The following is a 20,936-nucleotide window of genomic DNA, read 5'->3' as shown; positions in this document are numbered from 1 at the left end:
ATCTGCAATCTGATCGTCTATTCCTGGGAGGTGTTCTGCCAGGAGAAAGATGTTTTTTGGAATTGCCCACCTCCATATGCTCTGTGAGAGAGCTGCGGGGATTGTGTCCTTCCCTGTTTTTGTATGTAGTACATGGCTGTCATGTTGTCCGTCCGGATTAAGACAGCCTTGTTGTACAAGTATTTCAGGAAGGCTTTCATTGCTAGAAATACTGCTAGTAACTCTAAGTAGTTTATATGCAGTGTCTTTTGTTTGACTGTCCAGAGACCTTGGACTGTGTATTGAAGGAGGTGGGCTCCCCAACCTGTCAGTGATGCGTCCGCTGTTAATACTACTTGTGAAACCGGCTCTTGGAACAGTCGCCCCTTGGAAAGGTTTTGTGGGTTCCACCACTGCAGAGAGATGTAAGTGTGACTGTCTACCAACACTAGGTCTTTTAGTTGTCCTTGAGCTTGGTTCCACTGTCGTGCTAGGCATTCCTACAATGTTCGCATTTGAAGCCGGGAATGAGGGACAATGAATATGCAGGAGGCCATCATGCCTATAAGCTGCATGAACACTATCTGGCAGGGAGTGTTGTGGCTGAAATCTTTGAATGAGAGACTGTATGTTGGCTATCCTGGCTGGATTTTGGATATGCCTTTGCTACGGAGGTGTCTATAGTTGCTCCCAGATATTGCTGTATGTGGGAGGGCTGCAGATGTGATTTGGGGTAATTTATGGAAAAACACAGACTGTGCAGTAGCTGGATTGTCTGAGACGTATGGTTTGCACACTGTACACATGAGTTGGCTTTTATGAGCCAATCGTCCAGGTAGGGGAACACATGGATGTGTTGCCTTCTGAGGTGTGCTGCTACTACTGCTAGGCATTTTGTAAAAACCCTTGGTGCTGTAGTTACCCCGAAGGGAAGAACTTTGAATTGATAGTGGCGACGCTCTATTGTGAACCTGAGGTATTTCCTGTGAGCTGTATGTATAGGTATGTTTAAGTATGCATCCTTGAGGTCTAATGTAGCGAGGAAGTCACCTTGCTGGAGTAGCGGGAGTACTTGTTGTAGAGTGATCATATGGAAATGCTCTGAAAGTATATATTGGTTCAGAGGTTTGAGGTCCAATATTGGTCTGAGGGACCTGTCTTTTTTGGGAATAAGGAAGTATAGAGAGTATACTCCTGTGCCCTGAAGTTGAAAAGGGACGGGCTCTATGGCTCCCTTTTCTAGCATGGATAGCACCTCTTGTTGTAACATCGTGATGTGTTCTTGGGACATTGGACAGTGTTTGGGTAGTATGTTGGGTGGAGTAGAAGTGAGTTCCAGGCAGTAACTATACTGGATAATTTGTCTCACCCACCTGTCTGTGGTAATGGCATTCCAGACTGGTAGGAATTGTGTTCTTCTGCCTCCGACTGGTGTTAAGTGGTCTGGAAGGAGTGTGAACAAGTCACTGTTTGGTGGCGGTGGAGGCTCTGGTGTTATTACCACCATGTCCTCTGCCTTTGTTATTATTTCCTCTATAACCTCCTCTGTTGGAGCCTTTATTAAAGGTGCCTTGGGTATTAGTTTTAAATGATGCTGAGGTTTGAGATGTGTTGCCTCTGCCTGAGCCTCGAAAGGAGGAACGGCGAAAGGATCCCCTAGACTGTTGAAATTGAAGTGCAGCCATGGAGTTTGCGGTGTCAGTATGTTTTTTCATCTTTTCTAAGATGGTATCAACTGCTGGGCCAAACAAGAAATATTGGTTAATGGGTTGATTAAGTATGGTAGACTGTACTTCATTTTTAAAACCTGAGATGCGTAGCCAGGCATGCCGGCTTAGCAACACACTAGTGTTGACAGACCTAGCGGCTGTATCGGCTGCATCAAGGGCGCATTTTATAGATGCGTTAGTGATGAATTTCCCTTCTTGAATTAGGTCATTAGTTTTTGCCTTATAGGGTTCTGGTAGGTGTTGTAATAATCCTTCCAGTTCATCATAGTGTGCTCTGTCATAGCGTGCTAGTAGAGCTTGTGTATTGGCAATTCTCTAGGTATTTGCTGCCCGAGAGGCCACTCTCTTTACTGAGGCTTCTAAGATTTTTGACTCCTTGCCAGGAGGGGGGGGGGGCATCACCTGTTTGAGAATTTGCCCTCTTTCTGGCATTAGAAACAACTAGAGTCTAGTGGTAACTGAGCCTTGATATCCTTAGATTGAGGACACGCACTCAGGCTGGGTCTTTAAAGATGTTTGGTGCGTGCTTAAGTACTCCCTTTAGCATAGGGAGTGTACGTATACTCTTGTCAGATGTTGCGAAAGTATTAGATAGGAAATCCTCCTCTACAGGGTCAGTGTGCATGCTTACACCAGGATACTGAGCTGCTCTGTCAACTAGCTGGTTAAAAGCGACCGGGTCATCAGTAGGGGATGGTTTTGTGGGATATGTGGAGGGATCTTGATGGGTTGTGTAACATATGGGTCGTTAGGGTCGTTCTGATCGTCCCATGTGTGATCTTGGTTTCCCGGATCATCAGGGTCTATAAAATCCTGATGAGGGTCTTCACCCATGTCCTCTCCCTCATCATAATGTGGAGGTGTAGGAGAATATGGAACATAAGTCATTTCAGGAGTGAAAGGAGGAGGTGTAAAAGGTCTAGAAGGGAATGTCCCAAAGTCCTTTTTCAGAGGCGGAATAAGAGAAGGAGCCTCAGTGTCCAGTCTTCTTTTGTTCTTATTATAAACTGTTATATGTCCTGTATCAGGTTCTATATACAGTCTACTTTGGTCTGGGCTCACTGGATCAGGATGGAGAGTTCTTTTTCCACTGTCCTTGGCTTCGGCACCAATGTTTTTGGATCTGTCGCTTGCTTGCTTGCTTGTGTTTATGTTTGTCTTGAGCTTTTTTCGGCTCGACGCCCTAGTTCGACTTGACGACCTTCTTATGTTCGACGGTCTTTTTCGGGTCGACAGCCCTTTTCAGCTCGATATGTTTTTTCGGGTCGACTGCTTTCTTCGGTTCAACTGCCCTTTTCGGTTCGACAGCCTTTTGTCGGGTCAGAGGCAGTGTTCGGATCGACGACTATTCGGTTGATTCCTTTTTTCAGGTCGATGACCTTTTTTGGGGGTCGACGGGCTTTTTCGGATCAACGCCCTTTTTCAGGTCGACAGTCTTTTTCGGATCGACGACCTTTTTTGGCTGGTCGGTGTTTTTCAGATCGATGACGTTTTTAGTGTCTGGCCCGTTTTCGTCTGTGCGGCCGTCTTTGGGTCTACGCCCTTTTTAGGAAGAGTCTTGCTCGGTCCCAGGCTACCGGAAGGCTTGGTAATGGTCCTCGGAGCCAAGCCGGAAGGCAGGGCTTCTGAAGCAGTGTTTCGGTCGCGGCTAAGGCCTCTTGGCGATTCTTTGACCGGAGCCTTGTCTGGAGTTGGAGGCAGGGTAGGGGCTTTAGTGCTCACGGTTTGCCCCGGTGGGATGTCGTCATCGGAGTCCGACTGGTCTTCGACTGTGACGAGCTCTAGGTCGGAGTCCGCTGCCTCTGGAAGTTCATGTTCGTCGTCTAAAATGTTTTCCGGTTCAGGTGCCTCTCTCTGCATCTCTTCTTGAGTAGCTCTTCGGTTTCGGATAGTTTTCTTCGACCGGAACTGAGCACAAGCTGGACAGTCTTCCTCGTTGTGCTCCGGAGACAGGCACTTGTTGCATACTGTATGCTTATCGCTATGTGGAAACTTTGATCGACATTGTGGGCATCTTTTGAACGGGGTCCTCTCCATCGGCGGGAGGCCCACGTGGCATCAAAAAGGCCCAACGGCCTGCGACGACTACCAGAGATGGATGGAAAGAGTTGTCGAGTCGAGGGATACCGAGCGGAAACAATACCGTCGAACTTATGAGGTTTTTGGCCTTAGAAATTAGGAAAAAATTCAGTCCCGAAGTTGGAGTTGTCGAAGTGCATCCGAACCCAATGGCGGAGAAAAGCAATCTGAAGATGGAGAAGATGCCCATGCGTACTGTAGTCCAGGGGAGGAGTCACCTATCTCGTGATACTTCGAAGACTCTTCCAAGACAACAAGGTGCAAACATCCGGACCCAACACTAGGCGGCGATCTATGCTAAGATATGAATTCAGAAGCCCACATGCCACGAACAGGCATGTTTGCAAAAACAAGTCTACCTTCTGGAGAAATTAAGTCTGATTGACCCTACGGGTTCCCGACCTGCTTTTTTGGAAAGTTTTGTATTTATACGCCAGTTCACCCTCATACACGGTGCACCAATCTCTGAAGTGTTCAGCAGCTTTGGTGGAAATTGGTAAAAAATTGTAATGACTGCTGCCAAAACCGATGCTTTTGGAGAAATATGACGGTTGGAGGTTATTGAACCTGAGGAATGATGGCCATTGAGCCAAATTCCTGTGGCGGTAAGCCATAGATTTCCACAACACATCAGGAGCGCCAAGCGAGGGGCAACTTGATGATTTTAATACATGCTTGTGAAGAGACACGTATGGTTGTAACAAATGCAGAACTGAGAGCGCGCCCGATCTCCAATTAAGAATGGCACCCTGGTGAATATATGTTAGCCCATTCATGGTAAATATTGTGAGGAAGGATTTCATATTTTTCATCAATATGTGGCAAATACATATAATTTTAGCAACGTCCAATACATAATAAATGCATATTACCATTTTACTTTAGATGGGTAATTTTGAAATAATACTAAAAAAAAAAAAAAAAATTCAATTACATTTTTAATTCTAAATTAGGTTAACAGTAATGCTCCACCGCCAGAATTCCGGGGTAGGTCTGCACTTTGATGTAACTTTAACTCGGAAATGGTGAACAATTGAGAGCACTAGATTTACTACCAAGTAGAACAGTAAATTTACCCATGAAGATTTACTCATGTGTAAATGTACCATTATGAATAAGTTCCAAGCTCTTTAAATGTAACTACATATCTATATACATCCCATTAGGACTATATCACCCATGCTGGTATACCTACATAGGGAAGGGCTTGGTTACAACATAAGGTAATCACTTACAGAGTAGTCAAGCACCTATGGCAGAAAATAACTATTTTTGATGATGATGCAATAATATAATTTCAGAACTGGCCGGGCTTTAGCCTAGGGTTCTAGCGTACCTATGCCTATGTAAAAGGCTCCAATTTAACCTACCTTACTGTAAATATATGGTATTTAATTCGACATCTTAAAATCCCGACATGGAACTAGAAGGGAATTAGGTATGTAGGCAAAAGGAAAGAAATGTTAAAGCAATAGAGAAAGGTACAAACAAGACATGAAACCGTGAGGGACGTATGTACATGCAAGATGAACAGGAGGCGGGGAGTACAGAATAAGGCAGAGTTCTCTCGGGCACTCACATGATTACACTCCTCAATGCGATAGAGCTGTTCAGGGGTGCACTTCTCCAAAACAGGCTCCAGCAAGGAATAGGGGACTCCACCTACTTCCTCTATTACTAAGGAATAAAGTAATAAATATATCATTACATGCGAGTTACTTAGTGGAACAGTGCTTGTTTACTTTGTAGGCCTGTGTAAGAAGTCAGAAGTTAGTACATAAAGCAGTTTGTGGGTGGACGATTCAGTAAGTAGGCCATTAAGTAGCCAGGTCAGTGAGATGTAGTTTAGTGACCAATATCTGACTTTTGGAAACAGAAAAAGAGGGTTTAATCCAAACACATATATTCAAAAGAACATCTGTGATGCTATGCAAATTGCTTATATGAGGTGCCCAACAGCATGTAAAGTAATATTACATTGAAATGTGAAGTTGAAATTAAAAATGAAATGTGTAACTACTTAGTAAAATGTACATTTCCAGCAACATTCAAAATAAATCTAAATTTTCTTATTTTCTGTCTCAGCTGGATCACACAACATTCAGTTCTGTGTACTGTATTGCAGCATTTATATAGTGCTAACTACCCTTATGGGGCGGAGCGCTGAAGCCCTTGTCTACATGGGCAGCATGATACAAAGTGTGGGGTGCGTGGTTGGACGGATGTTGTCTGTTTTGATTCTCTGTGGGACATGTTAGCACGTCATGCGAGATGACTTTAAAGATGTGGTTATCGGGTTATGGGATACAGGGCATAGCAATGTGGTGGAGGATGGAGTGTGAGACAGAAGTGCAGTTTTATGGTTTTCAAGTGTGCTGTAGCTTTGAACACCTCAGCTGGTTCGTTTGTGGTATTGCTTTAGTTTGCTTAGCTGGTTACTGCACAGGCTATAATAGTGGTCCTGAGCTGGCAAAGGAGAGAGATGGGGAGAGATCTGTTGGGATGGGTATTGCTATTATCATCCCATACTGGAGTGTCATTGTGAGATTGTAAATAAGCAGTCAGTGTATAAATATTTGGAACCAGCAGTGGTGGACTACATTAAAGTCCTCAAAATAGTCCAGCAGTGTGACAGGTATTCCATACCGGTTTATTTAGTGGTCTAGTTTTGGGATGTAAATTGGTGGTTATGGACAATCCTCATAGCAGATATGACGCATGTGAAAGTAAGAGGTATAAGTCAACATTTGCTGCTGACTCCTGCGTCTTCTGGACTTAGTATTATTGTCTGCCATAACTGTTTTATATGCAAGTATATACCATATGTGCCTGAGAGCATCTACAACCTTCTCCCAGATGCCCATAACTACTATGTTGAACGCTACAGGATCCCATGGAACCCTTCACCCACGTGTAACATACTAGTGATCACAGGTCCTGCTGATACAGGGTCTTTAACCTGACACTCTTTCATAATATCTAATCTAATGGCACTTATAAACAGTCTCCACCTGGTCTTTGGAAGAACCCACATGTCCACCCTTCTCACGACGCTCTTTCCTGGATACACCATTACCATTCTCATTCTGCTTTGTCCTCTCCCAGGTTCCTTGGGAATTAGCCTTGCCCTTACCCTCTGGTTTTAAACAAGTCTGTGTAGAGTTCCTCTCCACGTCTGGCCTAGAACCATGCTGTTCTAGCCCCCTTGTGAACTATGTTCGCAAACACACATCAGCTAATAATGCAAGTTCCTCTGGATCACCTTGTGTCAAGTTAGACAGATAGTTGGATAGAGTCACTCAGCAGCCATCAACTGATTCAGGGAAAGAAAATTCCTGGTCCCCATTCCTCTCATTCTCTATTCCAAACAGGAGCCAAGGGGGAATAACAGAAGGAATCAAGGATGCCCCCCACTCAAACTCACAATATCACAAAAACCTTGTCTCCAAGTGCGTTCAATAACAAAAACTCCTATCAATGCAGTGGAGAGACAAACGGTCAAAATCCAGTGCTAAACCACCAACTTATAAAAATATTTTTTGGTTGCTGTTTTGAATGTATCTCACCCAAAATTCTCAATATAAAAATAAGGTAAATTCCTAGTAAACTTCAATGAGACAGTCACAACAGAGCAGTGAACAGTGTCTGCATCAATCATGTACACAGAGCGTTCTCACACGTTTATCAATTGAAAAAAATGTGTGAAGAAAAGAATGACACCTCACGGGCGCACCACCCTCGGGGCAACTAGCAAGTATTCACCAGTTTATGTCCCCTTTCTCATCATAGGTAGTCATTCAATTCAAATAATAAAGAAGAGTCCAAAAACCAAACCGAAAAAATGTGTAACGTGCAAAGGAGCAATAAACATTCACTCCCTTATGTGACAACATTTTTTTAAAATCAACAGGCACACCTTCCACACAACTTTATTCTGAAATAGATGTGTTCTGTTGAAATTAAAAGGCTGGTAGCTAACTCTGCATACCATTACCTACAGCCAACATGTTTCACTCCCACTGAAACTTCCAGCAGATTCATCAGGGCCTGAAAATTTGTCACCGCACCAATGTTGGACATCTGTGCATTCCCCAGGACGCGACGCTGGTGGCAGCAGCGCGCGCCCTGGGTGAACAAGAATGGCTCTATGACACGTCACAATCTTTTTTGATGGAATGCGTCAAACTAGCACTAACTAGGAACTATTTTAGTTACAAAGACCAACTCTATCTACAGACCTCTGGGACCTCAATGGGGGCCACCATGGCCCCCAGTTTGGCATGTATGTACGTAGGCCAATTTGAGGAGCACGTCGTCTACCCTTCGACCAATCCCTTCCAGAGGAATTTGCGCCTCTGGAGGAGGTATATTGACGACGTGCTCTGCATTTGGTCTGGTATGGAGGAACTACTGTTAGAGTTCCTTAGGTGGCTTAACATTCAGGATTCCAGTTTGAATTTCACTTGGTCAGACAGCCACAACACCGCTGTGTATTTGGATCTGGTCATCGAATCCAATGATGGTGATGGCTTGAGTACCCATGTCCACCAGGAAATTGACTGATAGTAAAGAGTTTCTATCATACGACTCATTTCATCCGAGAGCCCTTAGGGACAACCTTCCGGTCGGACAGTTCCTCCGGTATAGAAGGAACTGTTCCTTGACTGAATCCTTTTTAGAACAATCTCAGGATTTGACCAGTAAGTTACGACACCGAAACTATCCATCCAAAATCATTAGAAATGCTAAGAAACGAGTCTTAAATACACCATGTGGTGTCCTTTTGGAGAAGAACATTAAGGAGAAGGAAGACTGTTCCGGTGGTCATGACCTTCGATCCCATGGCCACTAAAATCAGACAATCTATACGAAAACACTGGCAACTTCTTTCAAACAAAGATTTCCTGATGCCCCCGCCGAGGTTCGCATTTAAGAGATCTAGTAATCTCAAGGACAGGCTTGCCCACACTCGCGAGCCACTCGGGGTAATAGAAGCTCTACTACAGTTCCGAATGGGCATTATCCATGTGGGTGTTGCTCCGTGTGCCCTCTAACTAAAAAATGTAACTGTGTGATTTTGGCTTCGGGAAGAGAGTGGTTTCTTAACCACTTTAGTAATTGTAATACCACCAATGTGGTATATCTACTATTTTGTGAATTTGGCCTGCAATACATCAGGTTAAGATCAAGGAGAATAAAGGTGAGAGTACAAGAACATCTTAGAACTATTAGGGCAGGCAAACTCACAACCAAATTGGTTCAACACAGTTTCAAAGAAAAGCACAATTTCACTTGGACAGTCCTTGAAAGGGTTATTTGCAATTCGAATAACATGGAGAGCGTACTACTATCCAAAGAAGCCCGTTGGATTTACAGTGAAAAGAGTGACCAACCGGGGCTTAATGAGATTATGGAATGGAATAGGGTCAAGTAATGTCCTTTTGTATCCATCCGGGCCTTAACCTCCCCATATGGTGACATTTACAATAGCCATTGGGTCAGCAGAGGTCGCCTTTCTGTTGGGATGATGAAGGTTTTGGAATTAGTTTACCGGTGCCAAGAAAAATGCGCCAGATTTTAAGATGATGATAGTGGCGCGTCAAGATCTTAGAACATTTTGGATCATTTGATATTTTGGGAGTGTTTATAAGGTATGAAAATGATCCACCTATGGGGTAGGTTCACACACCCTCCAATCATTCTTGGAATGGGTAACCATTTTTGGAATGGTTTCTAACATAACAACTAAGAATAAGGACTTTGCATGCCTTTTCATCACTAGGGACCTCTGCCTGAAAATATGTGCATTAAACAGTCTGTCATGAAAAAACGGGGATCTGTTTAAATAAATAAGAACTTTGTGAGGGGTTGTAAGAAAAAGGGCTGTGCTAATCCTTCTTCTATATCATTTTTACGGGTCCAATAACAGCCCCTGATTTATGTATTTTCACTTTGCAGTTTCGAATTGCAGTCTCTTTTTGATTTGGGTTTTTTAACTGTGTAAAAAATCTTTATTGCAACAAAACAGTTTGTTCTCTGCACAACTACGGGTGACTCTGAGCACGTGATGATATTGAGCCTATGACTTCACTTCAGCACAAACTCCGCCGATTGAAGCCATGAAGGGAGTCATGTGACTTACCCGGGTCACGTGCCTCCCATAGCGATGCAGGTGTCTCTCCGCTGTCTCCGCGGTGAATTTAAAGAGAGTACGCGGGAGTCGCAGCGTCATCTGGACGAGGAACAGAGCTCCGTTTAGCTCCATACAGTGAGGTGTGTGGGTGTGGGGCATTAGAAATATGACAGGAAGAGTAGGATTAGATCACAAAACGTGGCGGGCTTTGATAATTCCTGAATGAAACGTGGGCCGCCATAGGGGAATGAAAGCGACTGTGCATATCTAGGTCGCAGTACATGTTAAGTAGTTAAAGTTACCTCACATCTTGAGTTACTCTGTTTGGACATTTTAATGGGAACGTTTATGCCCTCGGATAATTTAACATGACAGATGACATGCAGGATTGCGTTGTGCGTTATGTTATGCATGTTGTTGTTGTAGACTGATGCAACACCTGTAGGGTCCAGATAGTCTGAGGCTCACATAAAAACATTCACATTTTACCAATGACAAACTGTGTGGTGTTTTGTGTTTTATTATTCCTAGATTGCTGCAACAGTCGCAGGGGCCATTTACTTCGTGTTGAGGCTCACATTAGGAGCCAGCATATACCTCTTCAGCTGGTATGAGAAAAATTGGCTGGAAGAGGGTAATGCCTTGTTTTTAATATATTTTTTAAGTTGTTGGATAGACTAAGAGCGTCCGGATGGGTGTTCCCATTGGTTTTTAATTTATGTATTCTTTCAATTTGACAGTCCCAGAGTATAAGGTGTCCAACATTGGTGCGGTGACAAATGTTCAGGCCCTGATGAATCTGCCGGAAGTTTCAGTGGGAGTGAAACATGTTGGCTGTAGGTAATGGTATGCAGAGTTAGCTACCAGCCTTTTAATTTCAACAAAACACATCTATTTCAGAATAAAGTGGTGTGGAATGTGTGCCTGTTGATTTTAAACATTTTTTGTCACATAAGGGAGTGAATGTTTATTGCTCCTTTGCACGTTACACATTTTTTCGGTTTGGTTTTTGGACACTTCTTTATTATTTGAATTGAATGACTACCTAAGATGAGAAAGGGGGCATAAAGTGGTGAATACTTGCTAGTTGCCCCGAGGGTGGTGCGCCCGTGAGGTGTCATTCTTTTCTTCACACATTTTTTTCAATCGTTGCAAGTGTGAGAACGCTGTGTGTACATGATTGATGCAGACATCGTTCACTGCTCTGTTGTGACTGTCTCATTGAAGTTTACTAGGAATTTCCCTTATTTTTATATTGAGAATTTTGGGCGAGATACATTCAAAACATCAACCGAAAAATATTTTTATAAGTTGGTGGTTTAGCACTGGAATTTGACCGTTTGTCTCTCCACTGCATTGTTAGGAGTTTTTGTTATTGAACGCACTTGGGGACAAGGTTTTTGTGATATTGTGAGCTCCATTCCTCTCACCCAATCCATACAGTCTTGCAATACACCACAAATCCAAGTCTCCAACTGTATACAATTCCCCCTTTTACATTCCTTGAACCTCTGAAAGTACTGACATGGGACCAGCCCAAACCTTCTGATCAGGGACTCCTTCATTTGCTCATAGACCATGTGATCTGCCACAGGCATCCTTCCAATGACAGCTGTCCCATCCAAAGGTAAGCAAATCAATAAAGCGGCTGCCTTAGTAACCTCATTTGCTATACAAGCAAACTCAAAGCTCAAACACCATTCAAAGATATCCTGTCCTTCCACATATATATGTAAAAGTGCTCTGGGAACTTCGGCCACCACTTGGCCTGACCTGCAGGAGGATCGGTGTTTCACAAGTGTAGCTGTTTCTGTTGCCATCCTGAGCTTCCCCCTCTGAGGTGCTAACCTTTTCTTCTTCCAGCTCTCAGACATGGTGCTAAGGACTAATCCCAACCCTGTGTTATCCATTATTTACTGAGAAGACGGTTTGTGTAAATAAGCTGGACTTATTGGGCTGCTGGTGAGCATTGGAAATTATGCTAAGCATCCCACCACAGCCACCAATTGATAGAATCCCTTGCAGAGGGCCATAGGTCACCTTAAGTTTGAGATGCTGCTGCTAAGATAAAGAATGCTCTCCGCAAACTTCTTTTCTTGGCAGCTTGGGTGAACCATGATTTTCACCAGGATTCCCAAACAATAGAAAAACAAGTGTTTCTAGCAGTGTAGAAGCCCCACTGAGCGAGTGTTCCTCGAGGTCATCAGGGTCAGGCCTATTGGCTCATTCTTCCAAGAAAGTCGGAAGCTTCCGCAAAGGATTCAAAGATCAATTTAACAGCTGAAGCTACGACGCTTCAGGCCCAATGAACTGGCTTTTAAATTAGAAAGGTTTTGGGTTCTAGGTGTTAAAGCTTTGTTGTGTTAATCATTGTGAGCCTTTAAAGACAGATTACAAATCTAATATTTGTCGATCAAGAAAATCTCCAGTTGCAAGAATAATATAGAATATTTGCTGACGATGCCAATAGGTCTGGTGTGCTATTTATGTTGAACGCAATAGTTATGTTTTGCTGTGGTACAATAGATCTAAATTGACTAGACACAATTACTTCCAAAATGACAACCTAACTAATACAATAGAATTGATAATCTTTTAAAGGGGATTGGGTTTTAAATTAAATATTTTTTTGGGGGTCAACTTTTTAAATATTAGAAATTATGCAAGTGTACATTAGCATACATTTAGCAAAGTAAAAAGGTAATAATGAGTGTTAGCAGAAAGGTGATAACTATTTGAGGTTTTTTTTTCTAGCATCGAGCGAGTGGTAAACACGGAGGCAGAAATGTCATTTATTCTGTGTTAATGTTTTGAGGTAGAGAGAGGTTACTGTGAGAGTTAGTATGCTCTTAGTTTTGTGTTACATGTTACTGTAAAGGTAATTTTTTAGTGTTATTAAAATGTTATGCTTGGAGTCTGTTGGTGTGTTTGCTTGTGTTACAGTGCAAAAGCTTAGGATGTGAGAAGTATACGATTATTATGTATGTGTCATATTAGCTTTATTATAGGGTTCATAATTTCTAGGATACCTCAACTGCAAAAGACTATTTTACATTTAACAGAGGAGCATTAGATCATGTTTTCAATGTATAAAATGCAACAATCAGAATAGTTCCCTTTTTCACAAAATTACCACTTCAAAGGTCAGTGTGAGAAATAACCAATTCACAAGAGGAGTTAGGGTATTCATGACTGGAGAAGGATGGTAGGTTATGTATTGGAGATGTTAAATAGGTTAGGTGTGGTAGGTTAGATATTTATGTTTGATAGGTGAGCTAAGTTTGGTAAGCGAGAAATGGCAAGTTAGGTAATGCAAACAAGCCAACAGCTACAGAGGCTTGACCCCCAAAGCCCCACTCGGAACATTGTATGTGTAGGTTTGTTTTGGTGATGTAAGGTCTTGACAGAGAGGTAAAGCGGACCTCTCAAATAATAATTATGAAATGAGTCCGAATATGAATTTTGCTTTGTATGTGGTGAACTTAAAAGGCATACACAGCAAAATATTGCATAGCAGATACAAAAGAAACCCTATGTATGGGAGTCTTTCCCTTTTTAAAGAAAACATATGTAAATCAAACAGGCTATCACAGCATCAAAGTGAAACAAATGACCAAACAAGTGTGATTAGTGAATTGCACTATGTCTTTAAGACAGGATAAGGCATCCAAACAGAACATGCTTTCCAAACAAAAAAACCTTACAGCAGCAATTAAAATAAGCTGGGGTGGAGGGGGGTTGCTGGTGACTATTCAAAAGGATAGGAATCGCTTTACTATTTGCGTTCTCTACAGCCCTAACACGGATGACCCGAAGGTTTTTAATGTTCTTTATCGAAGTTGCATCTCAGGGCCCCACCTTATATTGTGAGTGGTGGTTTTAACGTTACATCCCAGCTTGTGTTCTCAGATCAGCTTTTAAATTACTTGGCGTGCCAGGGTAAGTACAGACTTCGGGGTGGGGGTCGTACAACAGTTAATATCCTCATATGCTTTAGCTGATCTTTGGCATATTAAGCATCATAGAGATCCAGAATTCACGTTTTATTCCACTCCTCATAAGGCCATGTCGATTAGACATTTTTCTGGTCAGCAATAGTTTGGTTTCTTTTTCCAAGATCCCATGCAATCCAAGGGTCCTTTTGCACAGAACGCCTTGTCCTTGTTTATACAACTTGGCGACTCTACTCGGGAATTTTGCCCCTGGAGCTGGAGATTTGAATGAGGTTACCCTCAGAAGACGGCTAGGTTAGCTTAATGGATGTGCATATAAGGGAGTTTCTCTATTTTCATTTACAGGGACAGAATCCCTCTCTGTGGTCTGGGCTTTTTGCCGGTCAGACGCTTCCATTTGCTTTTTATTAACGAAGGATGGCATTGGCAGAGGAAACAATGATCCAACAGACTCTCGGGTCTGTGGAATCCGATCTACAAAACTGTATTAGTATGTGGGACCTGGTAGGGCTCGACAGATTACATATTTCGAGAATAGTGAGGAAATGGAGTGGAATTTATCATTCTGGGTAAAAGACAGATCTATTGTGTAGGAAAGTGCCCCTTTATACATGGTTACCCCCCACTTATTCCCCAGATATCTAAAGCAGTTTGACTGAAAGGCACTGGGAACCCGATTAGCAGAGCCCTAGTGTTCAGTGTTCTTCCCCAAAACTGTACATTTGTTTCCACAGTTGGCAAACCTCTGCCCACATATAGGTCCCTTGTAAAAGGTACCCCTGGTATCAAGCGCCTTGTAAACACAGAGGGTTTCCAAGGGCTGCAACATCCATTGTGGCTCCTTCAGAGACACCTCGCCTAACACATATAGACTGTCATTGCAGACTGTGTTTTGCTGCAGACAAAACCTAAAAAGGCGTCAGAGCAAATATTCCTTTGTGCCATGCCTACAAATACTGCCTGTGGCATAGATAAGTCACCCCTCTAGCAGGCCTCACAGCCCTAAGGCAGGGTGCACTACACCACAGGTGAGGGCATAGAAGTTCGAGCAATATGCCTCTATGGGGTTTGTACCATTCTTAGACATTGTAAGTGAGGAAGCCATATTGAGTACATGGGCTGGGTGTTTGTCATTATGAACTCCACGATGGCTTTGCTGAATAGTTTGATTTATTGTAAAATGCACTCAGAGGGCATCTTAAAGATGGCAATGAAAAACAACCAACTCCCTAGTCTACAGCTCACTGGTCTGCACCAGCCTGCCACACACAGACATGTTTCTGACCTCCTGTTGTGGGGGCCCTTGTGTTCTTGTGGGTCAGGAACAAAGCCTGCTGGGGATGGGGGGTGCTTCTCACCTACCCCCAAGCAGGAACAGCATTCAGGGCAGTGAGCCTCACAGGTTTCCAGCCCTTTGATATGCTGACCAGGGCCTCTCCAGCTAATGGTGATGCCCGCCCCCTTGACTAAGCCCCACTTTTGGCAGCAAGGTTGAAGGGAAAGTTAGTAGCCAGGAGAGGTTTGTCCTCCCATGGTGCCCTGGACCGAGAGGACTCCCTCTTTAGGAAATCCACCATCTTGAATGGAAGGATTCTAACCATTCAGGTCAGGAGATGTCTCGTCTCCAAAGGTAGGAGACACACAAAGGGTATAATCACCCTAAAGCAAAGTAGCCCATTGGCTACCATCTGAAAGTACCTGCAAAGCTCCTACACTCAGTATTTAGAGGCACCCCTGAACCTTGATCCTCAGATTCCTGCGACCTACGAAGAAGACGCTGTGCAGCAAAGCCTGTAGACTACTACGGACTTGTCCCAGCCAACCAGCTAACCAGCCTGTATCCAGCTTTACAGACTCTGCAAAGAAGATGATGACTGTCCTGTGGAGAGTGATTTCCAGAAACCAGAGAAAGACTGCCTGCTCTTCAACAAAGACCAGATCTCCCAAGGACAGCGTCTCTGTCCAGAAGAATCCAACTGCAAGAACTCCGGATCCAGCTGGAACGGCAACTCTTGTCCACTCTGCACCCGACGCCCACGGTCAGAGTCTGAGGGACTCACCTGTCCAGTGAAGTCTCCCCAGTAATCCTGACATTGATACCATCGGTGGCTGAACTGCCCTGGACCCTACAAAGACACCTGCAGCTTCATTACGAAGGACCCCACTGACCACGACCAGCTCTGGTAAAGAAAATCAGACACCTAAAGTCACCTGCATCTTCAGCCCCCGACTTTGGGGAGACCAGAAGTCAGTGCCTAGGCATCTACCGACATCTTTACTTACCTACCCAGCTGTTGGTCACCTTCGTCCAGCCTCCTGGTCCAAACCTGCAGCCTCCTTGTGAGACCGAGATTCCCATTTGCTTGCATTTGGCACATGCAGCTAATTTGCACTATGCACCCGGTTGCCGCTGGGTGTATATGGTTGGTACGCTTGTTGCCCCCCCCCCCCACCCCTCATGCCTGCTTTAACCCCGGGCCTGTGCCCAGAAACTGTGGGTAACTACCTGCAACCAGCACCTTTTGTGGGTGTCCCCAGTCTCCATTGACTAACATTGGTCTCAGTGACCTCAGCACTTGGCCGCCCCAGTGCCGCTGGTGGTGCAGCATCTACCTTCATCTGACCGTTGCCCAGTGTTGGTCTAAACCCCCGAAGACTGGATGTGCCAGTGGAGTACTTACCTGTAAATGTGCATAACTGTATTGCTTACATAGGATTCCATTGCATTTCTTCTTCTTTGCACTGTGTCTATCTTGTACATTGCTAAGTTGCTGCTATTGTTGATTAACACCACAAAGTATTTCCAGTATCACTGTGAAGTATTTTCCTTGCTTTTGCAAACATATTTTACTGTACATGAAAGGTACTGCTATTTTAAAACTGGTACTTACCTGTAACTGAGTTTTTCTAGGTCCTACTCTATGGAACTCATTACCCCCATTCATAAGACTGAACTCCAATCTTACCACCTTCAGAAAATATCTAAAAACGTATCTGTTTCCCACCCAGCAACCCTAGTTAAGTCACTCATTCCTCTTGCTTCCACTGATCCTCAGTACAACACAGCGCGGAGATATCTCTTCGGAGATCGAATTCCTGCGCTTTACAAGAACCCAAATAAATAAATAAAATAAACATAAAAGTAACAAAGTAATATTTTTATACAAAAAAAAGGCTTAACGGAGCCTCCTAATACGCCTGACTGCTCAATCACACTACCACAAAAGAGAAAAAGGTATTATCTACTTTACCCTTCGTAAAGCCTCTAGGAATGTACTGGACTCTGCGCACACTATACCTTGCTTTGGTATAGTATGTACAGAGCCAGCTTCTTACACAGCGCGAATAATATTCAGCAAAACGGGGAGAATGGGCTTCTAGTTGCTGATCCCGTTTCAGTGTGTGAGGTCTGTCACCGGTTTTACCAGGACCTCTATAATGTGGCCACGTCATCAAAACATGTCCTCCAATCAGAGAGACTGCAGCATGCATACCAGGAAATGCCCGCAAACTTTGTCCAAGAACCTTTGCAATGCAGCCTGTACTTCGAGGGAGTTCTGCAATAGTCACGCCGTCACTGCTGCCTTCCTTGGCCATCCCTGCTTTCACCTCGGGTCCTGCTTTGTGGCTCGTTGCTGCCTCTTCATTAGGATCTCCGTGTTACTTACGGTTGATTTCCAAGGCAACCCAAAGCTTCCCAGTTTAATTATGTAACCTGCCTCTTCCCCGCTGCAGACATACACTGAAACTATCTAGCGCACACAAACAGATTCTTATTTGTTTCCCGATTGAGCCATGAGGGGATTTGGGCAATGGCTCCGGTTGATCTTTATTTTCTGTGTTCTTTCCATTTTTATTCTTTTCTGCATGTGTCTATTTATTTATGCTGCCTGAACTCAGTGCTCAATTTCATTGATTGCTCCAAACACAATGCAAGATAGAATGTTTCTCTTTAAACACGGTGCGTCCGTGTGGGGCTTGATGCTGCTGACAATGGACATGCATAGTGAAATGCTTAGAAAGATGTTAAGTAAGCAAAATGAAGATATACATATATTTTTACTTTTCAAACTAAGCTTTTAGAGACTAACTTGTTTGCAAGATAAGTGCAGTGAATAGACTACTGAAGATGACAAAGTGGATGTCTGAAACATCATTACTTTTACGTTTGTTTAAATATTACTGCAGAGAAAGATTCAGACAGCATGGTTAAATGAAAGTGTCGATGCTCATGTTATTTGTCTGAACGGAGAATAGATTTTTTCAATTATTGACGAAACCAAATATTTTTACAGAATCAAAATATTACATGGTAAAGCTTACACAATTCCAATATTAAACACATTTGGTTCTGCAGTCTTTTCTCATATAAGCAGCATCACAATGGAGGGGTGAGGGTTATGATGGTACTATTATGTTGCCCACTAAATTGTCTTAATTTGGAGCAGATTAGGATAAACCACATTTACTTACTGAATGTCCCTACTGGCCTCCTCACAGCAAATTTTAACAAGCACTCGCATTTATAACTTTTTTTTAAATGATTTGTGCAGATCAAACATCTAGGTCTCACATTTGGCCTGGAAGCTGAAATATACTTCAGTATAAACTCCAGGGTTGGGGCAAAGGCTTCAGTTCATTTTTATGACTTTCAAATGTTTCATTTTCAGTGTGCTTTCCGTTTTCATTCTTGTAGCAGGAGTTTAATATGATGCCTTGAGGTGAATTAATGCATGGAATTGTGAACCAGTTCATATCAGCTTTAGGAGACCGGGATGAGCAGTCGTGCTGGAAAGAATAAAGGGTGAAGACTGTGTACACCTTCCATTCTGTGTGGCTGTAAGATAGTTTTCAACAAGATATTGTTGCCACTGCAGCAGTAAATGCTTTGTGAGTTGTCAGCTCCTATAGAACACATGCTACCATTAATCAACCACGTACCGGGGAGGGGAGAAGGAGGAGACAATGGTGTGCAGTAAACAGCTTTCTGCCTCATGTCAAGGCCAGGCTCTCACATAATCACTGTGTGTGCTGATTTGGAGGCTACCCAGCTCCTCGCCGACAGCCTGTGTGTTCTTCAATAATCTAGTCTACCTCTCTGTAAGATTACCTGTGGTTGGTAGCTGCCTCTGGGTACAATGAACGTCACCCACCAAAATCAAATGGGTGTCTTTTTACTTCCATCTCTAGACAAGTGTATTTTGCTACCTTTCACAGCCTCTCTTCTGACAGTCACCCTGCAAAGGCCTTCCCAAGTCTCAGTTTAGCCAGTCTGACCGTGCAACATGTTGTCTGGCACTTGCACCAAGTGCATGGGAACACATGTTCACAATGGATGTCATTCTCCTTCCAGATACTAAGCCTCCCACTGTACTGAACGTATGGCCTGCAAAGAAGGGCACTTCTAGGGGCACTGATGTGAAAGAGGTCATAGGGACAAGAGATGCACCGTGAGCATAGGTAGTCTGCTTCAAGATGACCTTTGAGTATAGCCCAAGCACACAAATTACAAGGGCATACCCAATGGCCATACTAGTACCACGTGAACATTATTATAGCCTAGGTGACTGGACACCCAGGCAGCCAACCTCTTAGCATTTTCTCGTGGCCTTCAGCATTTATTGTTCACTTGGCCAAGATGGTTACCAAAAACCGAAACAAATAACAAAACCCAAAAGACCACGAACCATAGTCATCCACAAACCTTTGGTTTTGCTAAACACTGTTTAATTTCATTTCCCCACTGCAAAATGATTTGCCGTGGGAATTGGAGGCGCTTTTGGTTGTCGATGATGGTGAGTACCAAGTTCTAGACATTTTGGGCAGGAGGGGGTCCTCATGCCTAAAAATATTTTGACAAGGGGTCTCAGCATCAAAAAGTTTGAAGACCTCTGGTCTATTATCAGACCCTATTGCCATTGTTTGTTGGAGCCAGCAGGGGTGCCCTCTCTGCCTGCAGTTTCACACGCTATATTGAACTGTTTACTCAATGTCTTACACGGAATGATGAGATACAACCTTTGAAGCTACACCAATATGAAGTTAAAATTCTTGCATATGCAGATGACATCGCTGTTTTGACACCTGCCCTGATTTGTGTACTTAAGGCAGTTGTAGAAGCAGTCAAATCATTCGGAAAGGTTGCTGGCTACAAGCTACATTAGAACAAGACCCAGATTTTATCCAATGTGGCTGCGCCTGCCCAGGATCGGAGGTGGGTGCAGTCCTTGGTCTATATAAGGATCATCTTAACAATTAACACTGCTGATATTCTGGAGAACAACTTTGGGAAGTTGTATCAGCATTCAAAAGAAGTCTTTCTTAAGTGGAATTGTCTGCCTCTGGGGCTTATAGGTCGTTGTAATCTCCCTTGGTTATTTTACTCCTTCCGATGTATCCCACTTCTTCTTCCAGCGTCTGTTTTTGCCAGAGTGGAGGCACTATGGTAGAATATTATCTGGGCCTACCGTAAAATTCAACGTAAGTTTCAGTTTTTACAGAGGTCTAGGGAAGATGGGTTGGGAAACCTAAGGTTTACTTTCTGGCATAATTTTTCACACAATTCTGGTTGATGTTTGGGCGGACACTGTGGCCACTGGTGGCATGTTCTCAGAATTTCTTCCGCTGGGTGAATCGATTGCCCCCGGTTCGGGTATTGTCGACACAATGTACTTTAAGCATACTCACTTCAAGACATTACAAGCTTTCCATTATGTTTGGTGTTCTTTTACAGTTGCAGCACTTTATCTTCAGCCCTACAGAAGAGGATTTGAATTGTACCGATAATTTCTGTTAGGATCTTATTACGAAAAAGCCATGGAAGAGGAATATCGGGTCTTCTTACAATCAGGGCTCAAAAAATCCACTCACCACCCACTCACATTGTTGAGCAAGATTTATTCAGCACAAGCTATTTTTAGCTGGAAGTTAAAAACCCTCTAACTTCAGGGAAGACAAATTTACTTTTGACCTCTATCTATGAAAGCAGAGCAAATGTGACAAGAAAACAAGATTTAAAGGCTTCTTTATTGCTCACAAAGTGATAGAGCAATAAAAATGCCA

At 43.4% G+C, this 20,936-nt stretch overlaps 1 protein-coding gene across 1 annotated transcript in view; it reads right to left on the bottom strand.

Annotated features, from left to right (window-relative positions):
* Positions 1-20,936, bottom strand: part of ELOA (elongin A) — a 169,721-nt gene that overhangs the window by 51,358 nt on the left and 97,427 nt on the right. The window contains exon 7 of the mRNA XM_086955794.1: positions 5,368-5,465. Within this exon, the coding sequence (XP_086811920.1) occupies positions 5,368-5,465 (98 nt within the window). The remainder of the gene's footprint in view (positions 1-5,367; positions 5,466-20,936) is intronic.

This window comes from Lissotriton vulgaris, chromosome 2_1 (assembly GCF_964263255.1).
Source record: "Lissotriton vulgaris chromosome 2_1, aLisVul1.2, whole genome shotgun sequence".
In the NCBI taxonomy this organism is placed as follows: domain Eukaryota; kingdom Metazoa; phylum Chordata; class Amphibia; order Caudata; family Salamandridae; genus Lissotriton; species Lissotriton vulgaris.
This window is presented reverse-complemented; position numbering and strand designations above follow the sequence as displayed.